The sequence below is a fragment of the Adiantum capillus-veneris genome, chromosome 20 (assembly GCF_014529385.1).
Source record: "Adiantum capillus-veneris isolate H3 chromosome 20, ASM1452938v2, whole genome shotgun sequence".
Classification (NCBI taxonomy): Eukaryota; Viridiplantae; Streptophyta; class Polypodiopsida; order Polypodiales; family Pteridaceae; genus Adiantum; species Adiantum capillus-veneris.
The window spans coordinates 111358212-111370394 of NC_140950.1; the positions used below are offsets into that span (position 1 = coordinate 111358212).

Here is a 12183-nt window from a genome sequence, read left to right on the forward strand (position 1 = left end):
AAATCCTCATTTGCTTGAGCTTTAAGTTGGCATCTTGCACATAGCACCCGACATATAATGATTTCCGGCATACAATGATTTCACACTGGGGAGCTTAAAGTTAGGTACCAAGATGAAAGAGTTTCTAAGCTTCCAAATTGCGAGTTTTGCTGCAGCTTTCTTTCTCTGCCGAGTTAAATGCTCGCGACCCTCCTCTGGGTGGCTCAGCCTCAGGCCCAGACTTCATGGAATCCTCAGCTTGCACGCCCCACAGTGACGGTGTTGAGTCTGCTGACTCGCAGACAATTCTCTCTCTCTCTCTCTCTCTCTCTCTCTCCATCCAATATTCATTTGCAACATCAGCCCTCACCTCCGAGATGCCCTGTGTGCAACCCTTCTGCAATGCCAGACCCCTGCGGCCCCTACCATGCCTGCTCCTTGAATTGAGGTCTTCGGGCGCCTCCTCGAGCTAAGCTCCTCTGGGTGCTTTGGGTCGGTGCGCTCTCTCTCTCTCTCTCTCTCTCTCCCCCCATAATAATCTCTCTCTCTCTCTCTCTCTCTCTCTCTCTCTCTCTCCCCCCATAATAATCCTCGAGCAACAACTTACAGGCAAGGGCTCTCTCTCTCTCTCTCTCTTAATCCTCGACTTGATGCCATCTAACAAACTGCAGGAAAGTGCTCTCTCTCTCTCTCTCTCTCTCTCTCTCTCTCTCTCTCTGATATGCTCAAGAGAGAACAGGTGCGTTACTATTGAAGTGTCTCTACATCGGCTCATTTCTCTCAACCTCCTTTCTCCCACACACATACATACCCATGATTCCAAGCTCCAGCAGCTACTTACAATGGGTTTCTTCATTTGGGCCTTGCTCTGCTTGATCAATTTTAGTACAGAGCAAGCCCACTCCGCAGTGTTGTTGTTCGCCTTCGAAGCTTCTCAACTCGAAATCTCACTCTGCTTGGAGACTGCTTCATTAGGAACTCCAATTTGGGCCTCACAAGAGATACCTCTGTCCCCTCGACGAGCGTTGGAAGAGTTCTTTACAAGGAGTTGGTCCAATTCTATGATTCCACTACAAACAGGTCAGCATCCTTTGAGACATCCTTTGCATTCTGTGTTACCAATCAGAATCCGAGCCTTGCTGGGGATGGGCTCGCATTCATCATCGTCCCGGATGACACATGTATAGGCAGCCCTGGAAGGTGGCTTGGTTTGGTAAATGCTACTAATTTGACAGGAGATTCAAGGCCCCCTTTTGTTGCAGTGGAATTTGACACATATTTAGATGTGGGATTTTTTGATAACAATGAAAACCATGTGGGCATAGACCTCGGAAGCCTGATTTCGATCGCCACTGCGGATGTGGGTGTGGAGATATTATCGGTGCATGGATAGATTACAATGGTACATCCGAGGTTTTTGAAGTCAGACACAGGGCAAAGGCCAGAGGAGCCTTTCCTGAGTGCAAATTTTGGCATGGCAGAATATGCACAGGAGTATATGTATGTGGGGTTTTCGACTTCAACTGAGGGATCATAGGACCTCCACACATTGTACACATGGAAGTGGAAGAGCTCATGACGATAGCAAGTTAGCGAAATCATATCATGAGAATTTTCCAAGTGGTACGCAAGATAATAGGAAAAATGTGAATTAGGTCCGGATATAGACTTTGCAGATTTTACATTTTCGTAGTTGCAAGTTGCAATTTTTTGCAATTTTTCGCATTTGCCTTGCTTTAATGACAGGTTCTCGATTGCCTTGCTTCAACAGTTCTTGATTAGCACAGATTCCATATGGTCTCGATTACCAATACAGTGAAGATTACTGAAATTACCCATTATTTTACAAATGTATTTGACAGTAAGCTCAGGATTTAGGCTCAGAGACACATAAGCTCAGGATGTGGGTGTGTATGTGTGTGTATTTGTTCCACCCTCAACCTCCCTGTAGTCTTCCCCTCCCTCTCGGACTCTTCGGAGCTGGAGTTCCACACTCAATCTCCAAAAGCCCCAATAGCTCCCTGGAAGATATCATTGAGATGCTTGCTGCATGTGGTTTCTGCCCCAGGTCTTTGCTATTTCTAAGCCTGATTTGTTCAATTGATGTAACTTTGTGTTCATCATTAGCTTGCAGCTTCTGATAACGTCAATTTTTCCTTCTCTCTTCTCTCTGTATAACTCTTCCTTTTCAAGTATAGGCATACAACAATATTCAAAGCTTGAGCGACACTTTAAATTATCGAGACCATATGTGTGTGGTGGTGTCATTTTTAGGAAATACTAAGCCTTGCGACTTGCAAGGGAAATGGGGTTTGTCAAGGCTAGATAGCAAAGCTTGCAATGGAATGAAATGCAAATTTCCAAGGCAAAATGTGTTCTTGAATCCAAAAGAACTCCCTTTGTGGACTTCACCAGGAATTTCTCTCCTTTTACCCTTCTAGGTGACACATTTTTCCAATCTTTTAGTGTATGCTTGGCTGTCCAGCATAACAGAAGTGCAAAAGAGTGCTTTTTATTGAATGTGATTGTGATTGAAGGTGGAGGTGTTAGGGACTCACAGGTGCAAAGTGTGACGATTGATAGAGGGATAGGGCATGTGGATGAGGCATGTCACAGTAGGTTGTGCCCTTTTATTTGCTATATATGTTAACATCTGTTGGTTATTCGTGGGGTGCTTGCCATGCGGAGCTCTCGCACCAAGCCAAGCCTACTACATCCTCCTCTGGCTCACGTTCACCATCATCCAGTGCATCAATCCATTTTCCAGGGCCTGCCCCAATAGCAATACATTGTCAAGCAAGGCCTATACAGTACTCGAGAAGGCTTCCTACTAGCAGCAATCTGAAACCTGTGAGTTGGGGTTGCAAGATTGGAGGGAACCTGCCCGCTTCCAGAGGATTGCATCTCCTTCCTTTTTGCCGCCTTCGACGGAGGAAGTCTCACTAGCTATAAACATATATTGACATAATGAAATCAAGCCATGAAAACTATACTATTATAAAAGGGGAATGGATTCTTGTCCCCCCCCGCCTTGGCCGCGTGGCATTACCTACTTGCTCCGGTGCTCTCCGAGGAATATAAGTGACACGAAGAGAGAGAGAGAGAGAGAGAGATCAGAGACGGTGACTCAGTCGACAGAAGGCTGCACTGTTGACAATATGGTGAGTCTGTGTGTGTGTGTGTGTGTGGAGTCACTGTAAACTAAAGGAAAAAGGGGAACAAGGTATAGAGAGTATAGGCAAAGAGAGAGGGAGAGGATCAATTGATCGCCTTCTTTAATTGGGCTCAAAAAACACAAAGGAAGGTGCAAATCTTACAGTTTAGAGAGAAAGAGAGAGTGTGTGTCTTATACATTAGAGAGAGGTAAAGAGGTTAGATGTGGTCTACAATCGTCCATAGGGCTTATACACGACGCCAAAGTGGAGAGCTTATAGAGCATGCTTGCGTCCGTTGTGTAGCCCGCCTATCCCATTTATCGATAGCCAGTCCCATCATTACCTTCGATAGGATAGGTCAAAAGCTATTGGGGAGGGTCGTGAAGAGAGCTTACTATTGTGGTAGGATTGCTACATAGTGACTACGTCCAATCGAATGCGATTTTTGCAATCAAACTAGGATCCCACTGATTACATGGATATACAAACAAAAAAATTCACGTTTTAATGTGATGTGATGGATGTTCAATGTCTTCATTCCCTCTCTACATGATCGGCTAGCGACCGGTTGAATGGCAAGCTATTAGGCCATGCAACCAAGATAGTCAACGTTGGGAAAGTAATGTGATAGCGGGTCTCCCTGTTTGATTGTCGACGACAGAGAGGTCCACACACACACACACACAAAAAAAGAGAGAGAGAGAGAGAGAGAGAGAGAGAGAGAGAGAGAGAGAGAGAGATATGAAGCAATGATTTTCTCTATGAAATTTGTGAGGAGCAAATGGCTTGAGGGTAAGAGGGGCCATGCCCTGTTTTACTAGTACTTTGAAGAGAAGGATGGACATTGTGATGAAATGATAAGGGCCTTTCTATTCCAAAAATATATTAGAAAGCTTTTGACAAGGAGTTGTTCGAAAGCATGCTCTATGATAGGAGAGGACTAAGAGGAGGGTCTACGAGATAGGTCCCACACACCTTCTATCAAGACAAATGGAATATGTATCGCTTTCTACTTCTAGACAACGGGTGGATCACCCTCCACACTATCTCGCACGGGCATGCTCAGATGGGATCGACGGTTGAGGTGATTCGGGCCGTCGGATGCGCATTTGGTAAATTCGGGAAGAAAAGTAAATTCGGACAGGCTTGTAAATTCGGGTCGATCTGCACCCCATGTCTCAAACCCCCGACCTCCCCACCACGAGCATGTGCACTAACCATGACACCGTCATGCATACGTTAAAATATAGGCGATTCGAATATGTCATATTGTAAATGTGGTTTGATTAGTAAATTTGGACAAACTGGTAAATTCGGGGCAACCTTAAATCTGACGATCCATAATTGACGCACATCGCCTTTTCCTCCTCCACCATTGATCTCATTTGACCATGCCAGTGTGATATTGTGATGAGGGTCAATCACCCTCGGGCCTCTACCACCTTTAGTGAGAGATGGGAATTCATATCCTCCAAAAAGGGCTTGATGTACAAAAATTCCTTTGTGACAAATTCTTACAAAAAATAATAAACAATAGTTTAGGCAAAATTACATTATTTAGTTTATTTTCCAACCAGAGTTTTTCCCTTTCTCTCGTTGTCTCAATTAGCTACTTTGTTTTGCAACCGGCTTAAAGCAAAGGCTTGGCTCAGACTGAACCGGCGGAAGAAAGAAGTCTTCGCAAATTTGCTACTGCCTAGTGTGAACTGTGTCGAGAAGGAAGAGTGAAAAAGCAAAGGGAGGTGAGAGAGGCCATCAACTCTTCGGGAGAGGGGGGGTCGGAAGAAAAATGGAAGGCCCGGCGAAAGAGTGCCTCAACTTCAACCAATCAACTTTCGCCATGGAGCATTGACGCCCCTTTGCAATTTTCTTCTGCTGCCTAGTCTGAACCCACCCTAAGTTGAGGCATACTTTTTCCAAACACTGGCTTTGTTGGTACTTTTGTGCTAGCATAGGGAACACCGTCTAAACAATCCATTGGAAGGCCTTCTCAAACAGGTGACATTGTTTCTTACCTTTTTCTCTAAACACATTGATTGGATTTCAGGTTGAGAGAATGGAAAGAGTATATAATACACCCTTTGGCTCATTGAGTCTTGACAATACAACATAGACTCTCCTCATTTATGGTAAACCTTGTGAAATTTTTCTAAATTTTTATCGCCTTCTACATTTATAAAGGTCGTGTCTATCATTCATTCATTTATTTATCAAACTACCCCTACTATTATAAACGATAACATCTCAGCATCAAGCTGATCAATGTACTAGCTCTCTATCTACAAATCAGTCATGTAAAAAAGTCTATTACAAAGCTAACGTGGGCACTACCATCTGTACAAAAAGAGAGAGAGAGGGAGAGAGAGGTAGCATGAGTTAATTGGAATCCATTTGAGAGGTGTTGTAATACCACGAGCAGCTAATTGTGAATTAATAGAACGCAAAAACATGTCTATTGTGCATCCTTTGGTACGTGATGTGTGCGCGCACACACACACACACAGATTAATGTGATGGTCATTTGTGTTGGGGTCAGCCCAAGCTGGGCTGTGGTATGAACACTATCTATTTTGGTAAAGCTTTTATAAGGCCCAAAAAATCTTATATGAATCTCTCTTACATTTTGTACAGCTCGTGTGTCTTATCTTCTCTCCTCCTCTCTTGCCTTCTCTCTCATTCTATACTAGCCATGTCTATTCACAAGACTGTTCGCTTCCGTTGGCACTCAAGTGGTATCAGAGTTGTATGGTGACGGCCATAGGCATTAGCCTTGTGGAGTTTTGAGTGTAGAAAGCAGTAGTGAAAGGTAGGTCCAATTGGTAGCTAAAGAAAGATGCAAAATTAAATCTATAGGATTGTGTCAATCTATTGTGCAAGAGAAGTATAGACACCTGCAAATTGCTCAGGAACAAGCTCAGATACAAAGAGAAAGCCTAACTAAAGCTTCTATCCATAATGCAATTGCTTTCGATTTTGCTGGTGTGTGTTTGGACAAGAGCTTTCCAATTGCTAGTTGAGACCCTAGATTTGTTTACTAGAATATTGAAGGATCAAGACTCCTGTGTATAAAAATGTTGTTTGGCAGAAAGCATGATAAATTAAAAAACACCTTTTGCACACCTTTCAAAAACTTTGTGGCCCAAAAAGTGTTTACATTAGCTTTTTATTCTTTCAGCACATGCTTTTTGAGTTGCCAGCATAGGTTTATCTGTGAAAGTGCTTATGCATGCTTTTCATACTGCCTGCACATGCTTTTAAGTGACGGAAAAATAGAAATCTTTTGATCCTGAGCATATTTTTGCATGAAAATTGGTAGACGTGCTTGAAAACCAATTCTAGAGAATTGTGAATGAATTTTGGATATAAATTCATCAGTAGACATCATACACGTATGATGTCTGAGGGGTGAATCTGACATTCAAAATGAACCTTTGACGCATATGAAGACTAGACATCATACACATATGAAGACTGGACATCATATGCATATGAAGCCTTGACATCATACGCATATGAAGACTTGATATCATACGCATATGAAGACTAAACATCATAGGGGATTTTATTTTTGCGAGCTTTCAGTTTTGAGCTTTTACAATTGGAACTATTTTTTCGAGCTTTTGAACTCTGATTTTGCACTAATGATATCTTCAAGTATCATTGTTTAGTGGAAAAACTCAAAACCTCATAGTGCAATCCTTCAACCACCAAACACTTTTTAGAAATATGGAAGCACAACAATGCTTATGCAAAATGAAACTTTATAAAAAGCACCATTTGTATGTACTTTTTAGCTTGTACATAAAACGTGATTCTCAAACATTTTGCCAGAGTCTCCTTTGTATGGAAACCTGTTCATACAAAAATTTGTACACCCTTTCTTGGGCTCCCACATGGGATTTCCTTCACAGAAACTCTTATTTGCATCACTTCAACGATTTTGTTATCTCACAAAAATCAACACACAAGCCAATGGTGTCAACATAATATAACTACATAGGAAAGCTTCAATCAAAGTCATCTCCACATCATGTAACAAAAAAAAAACAAAAGAAACATCCAAATGAAATGTATGGAGCATAAAAATTCCATGTCAATGTCATATGGCTTCTATGTACAAAAAAACATAAATTAAAACATCAAGATGTGTACTGTTAGAATAGAGTTTCCTCAACCAAGTTTGCATCCTTAATCAACATTTCACAGGTCCACATGCAATGTCGGTCAAATATCTTTCATAGAGCACATCATCTAGCTCTAGACACATGAAAATGCCTCATATCTTTCGCAAAATATCGGCCCAAACCACCAAACCCCGCAAACAAGTCCAAAATATAGTCATGAGGCTCAGTAGCTGTTGCCAGCAACCACCTAACCATATAAAAAGTAAGTTAGAAACCTAATGCAAACACATATATACCATAATATTCACTAGTATCATACTTTGGACTAGTTTTACTGAAAGAACAAAGAAGACCGCTCTGCCCCGCCTCTAAGAATAACACCATCAATATCAATGGGGAAGACTACATCATATATCATGTAGCTACAATCTACTGGAAACAATCTCTCGACAATTTTCACCCCTGCTTCTCTATCATAGTGTGGCACAAGATGGCCAATACAATACCAAAGACACATGGTAAGATCAAGTACCTGCATAAATAAATAACTCAAAGAATGAATGTCATACCTACAATGTTTTTAATCAGGAAATTAAACTATGAAACTAAGTTTGTTATCTCACCGCCTCTCTAGTGAGTGGATGCCGATATGCCTTCTTGTTACACATGAAGGTCCATGTATGTAAGAGCACAAGTCCTACCCTAGTTGCATTTGCAATAAAATCTCCAATATGCTCGGCCATATGCACATGGTGACTAAAAATCCCTTATCGTCCAAAAACTCACAAGCCACATCCATGCACCCTGTCACTAGACCCCTGAAAAATGTGTTCCACTTGGGAACACTCATGCCCTCTACAAAAGTGATGCTGACATGTAAGCATACAACCATATTTAGCTATAGGTACGACCCCAAAGAAAAGTTATTTACCCAATGGGATTGGTCCTAGACCATCCACAAGCAAACTTATAGGAAAATCTGCAAAGATAAGCCTAGCAACCACACGACAAGGCACGCCATCTTTGCTATATAGATTTGTATTTTGTGTTGTAAAAGAATTGTTGATGCTACAAGAAAACTAAACATGAATCGTGTTCAAAATCATAGAGCAATGCAAATAAGTAAGCATTATGGAAATCTACCTATGAAGGGGAAACTTATCAATTTGTGATATATCTACAAGCAAAACATTTACAATGGTTTGGCAATGGAACCCTGCAAGAATTATCCAAATTAGCTTTGAATTAGAAAATATGGAAGACATATTTGCTAACAATTTCATTAAACTTACCATCAGATTGTGTGATCGACCTTCTCTCCCAAGCCTCTCGCCCAAGTGAAGACTCTGAAACAAACAAAGTAGTGTGCACATTAGAAGAGGGTGCCATATGGGGTATAGTGGTTGCCAAAGAGGACATGCCGGGCTGCGTAGATGGCACAATGGGAGGCATTGAAGAAGGAGTAGGTATCGTTGATGTACTTGGAGGATCCATTTTCCCTTTACCCTTCTTGAGTACATTGCTTGCTAGTGGAGTACCTTGAGAGCCACTCTCAACGGTGTTTTGAGTAACTCCATGAGAAACGGGAGGGAGAGACTCTTCTTGTCTCTCCTCTAAGTACTCGTCACTCTCATTTTGAAACCCTTCACTCAACAACCATATAGCACAATATCACATAATTTAGCACTAATCTAAGACATATACTGAAGGAGTACGAGCGGAAGTGCGACGCGAGAGAGAGTGCGAGAAGAAGAGCACGACGATATGGTGAACTCGCTCTACTGTAATGTGTAGAGCATAGTGAGTTCTTATTAGGTTTTTACAAAAGAATATGTGTACATACCTGGCGGCCCGCCCACTTACCTGGGCGACCACATTGGGCTTTATACCCCAACAACCTCCCACTTAAAGTCCAATGTGGTACTTTAAGTGTGAGAGAAGCTACTATACAAGCTAATATACAAGAGATGTAGAGAAGTGATGTACTACCCTACACCTAACTGCTTGAGAAAATGCGCAAAGCTCTCAGAGGGAAGTTCTTTTGTAAGTAGATCAGCAGGATTTTTTGTGGTGTGAACTTTGACAAGCTGAAGTTGCTTATCCTCGAGCATTTCCCTGATGAAATGATACTTCACATCCACATGCTTTGTCTTTGAGTGATAAACTGGATTGCGAGCCAATTGTATAGCACTTTGACTATCACAATATAACACAGGCATCTCTTCTTTGATTCCCAAATCTGTTACTAGTCGATTAAGCCAAATTTATTCTTTGCATGCCTCTGATGCTGCAACATATTCAGCCTCTGTAGTAGACTGAGTAACACAATCTTGTAATCTAGAACGCCATGATACTGCTCCACCAGCCAATGTAAAGACATACCCTGACGTAGACCTTCGACTGTCTAAGTCACCTGGATAATCTGAGTCTGTAAAACCCTTTACACTTAGCTCCTGACTCCCATAGCATATACGCATACTCTTTGTAGCTTTTAGGTATCTCAATATTCATTTCACTGCCTCCCAATGTTTCTTGCCTGGGTTTGACATATATCGACTTACTACTCCCACTGCAAATGCAATGTCTGGGCGAGTAGCAATCATTGCATACATCAAACTACCCACTGCAGACGCATATGGAATCTTATCCATTTCAGCCTGTTCTTCCTCAGACACAGGACAATCTTGTTTGCTAAGTTTCACATATGGTGGCAATGGAACACTCAATGCCTTTCCCTTCTCCATATTGAAACGTTGCAAAACCTTGTCAATATACTCTGTTTGAGATAACCAAATCAACTTCTTTGATCTGTCTCTCTCAATGCGCATACCAAGTATATGACTTGCCTCACCCATGTCTTTCATGTCAAACGATTTTGCCATCTTTGACTTCAAAGCTGAAATTTCTTCCAAGTGCTTGCCAGCAATCAACATGTCATCCACATACAAAATAAGGATCAGCCAACTGCCATCCTTAGCCTTCTTTGTATATAGACAGTGATCGAACTCACTACGTTTGTAGCCTTGAGAAAGCATAAACTTGCGGAATTTATGGTGCCATGCCCTTGGTGATTGTTTTAAGCCATAAAGACTTTTTAACAACTGGCATACCCAATCTTCCTTGCCTTTCTCAACAAACCCTTCTGGCTGCTGCATGTAAATTTCCACATCTAAATCACCATGCAAGAACGCTATCTTGACATCCATTTGGTGCAACACCAAATCTAATATGGCAACCAATGCAAGAAAGCATCTCAATGTAGTCATCTTGACCACCGGAGAGAAGACTTCCTCAAAGTCAATGCCTTGTTCTTGCTTAAAGCCCTTGGCAACAAGCCTTGCTTTGTACTTTGGCTGACTATCATGAGCGGTGATCTTATACCTGTAAACCCATTTATAGGGTAGAGCCTTTTTGCCCCGTGGTAATTTAACTAGCTTCCATGTCTGGTTTTTATGTAGAGATTTCATCTCTGATTGCATGGCCAATTTCCAATTCCCGGAGTCCTTCATTTGCACTACTTCCTTGTAACATGAAGGCTCATTGCAATCAGTCAACGTGACATAGTTCATAGATGGAACAAACCTATCAGGAGGTCGCGTGACACGTCCAGATCTACGCACAATAGGTGGCTCAGGCTCAGCCACAACCTGTGGTTCCACTCTATCCTGTCCTTGCTCCTCTTGAGCCCTGACATTTTGTCTTGCATGTGCAGGTCCATCTTCTTGGAAGACAACTCTTCTAATCTCCTCAACCCTCTCTAGTTTAGAAAGATATTTGGATTCATTAAAGTGAACATCATTGCTACGGACAACCTTTCTGGATTCTGGATCCCAAAGTCTGTACCCCATCTCACCAGAATTACCATAGCCTAGAAAGATGCACTTTCTACTCTTTGGCTCAAGTTTGTTCCTAAATTCCTTTGGAACGTGAGTATATGCCTCACAGCCAAAGACTCTGAGATGCTTGTATGAGGGCATTTTTCCTGACCATACCATCTGTGGCACTGAATCCTTCTGCAAAACCTTGCTAGGAGATCTATTTACAAGATGAACAGCTGTTGATACAGCTTCAGCCCAAAACCCATTTGGCAGCTGTGCATTAGACAACATACTTCTGACCTTCTCTTGTATGGTCCTATTCATCCTCTCAGCAACACCATTTTGAGGAGGATTGTAAGGAGCAGTAAGTTCACGTTTTATACCTTTTGACTCACAAAAGTCCTGAAAGGCCTTTGAAACATACTCTCCACCATTGTCAGTGCGTAAGCATTTAAGCTTCTTGCCACTCTGATTCTCCACAAGTGTCACAAACGTTTTGAAAACACTAAACGCTTCATCCTTGTGCTTGAGAAAGTAAACCCATACTTTCCTCGAGTAATCATCTATAAATGTCATAAAGTAAGAAGCTCCCCCTAGAGATAGGTTAGGCATAGGTCCACACAAATCACTATGAACAAGTGCCAACTGTGTATCTCTTCTACTGCTTCTATGCTTATGTGGCTGCTGTGTTTGCTTACCATACAGACAATGTTCATAGAATTCAAAATCATTAAATGAAAAGCCAGGCAAATAACCAGAACGAGACAAGATTTCCATTCCCTTCTTGGACATATGTCCTAACTGGCTATGCCACAAAGAAACATTCGGCTGCTCGGTTACATTGATTACATTTTTAGAGACATTTGATACATAAATCATGTAAAGTCCTACAAACTTTACTCCATGTGCTACTGTCATAGAGCCCTTGGATATCTTCCACATGTTTTGTCCAAAAGTGGTGACGTAGCCAGCATCATCAAGTAAACCTGTGCTGATCAAGCTCTTTGTAATTGCGGGAACATGTCTCACATTCTTTAGCGTGAAAGAAGAGCAATTCTGAAACTTCAATTGAACATCTCCAACACCTAAGATCTCACATATCTGCCC

General features: G+C 41.8%; 1 protein-coding gene across 1 annotated transcript; it reads right to left on the bottom strand.

Annotated features, from left to right (window-relative positions):
- Nucleotides 1-228: 228 nt before the first annotated feature.
- Nucleotides 229-2345, bottom strand: LOC147433088 (uncharacterized). Its single transcript, XM_086492796.1, has one exon. It carries the CDS (start codon nt 1579-1581, stop codon nt 1102-1104), a length of 480 nt encoding a protein of 159 aa, XP_086348922.1. The 5' UTR covers nt 1582-2345; the 3' UTR covers nt 229-1101.
- Nucleotides 2346-12183: the final 9838 nt, after the last annotated feature.

Excerpts from the sequence above, each read along its gene's own strand:
- LOC147433088 (XM_086492796.1), bottom strand. The coding sequence starts at position 1,581 with ATGATTTCGCTAACTTGCTATCGTCATGAGCTCTTCCACTTCCATGTG.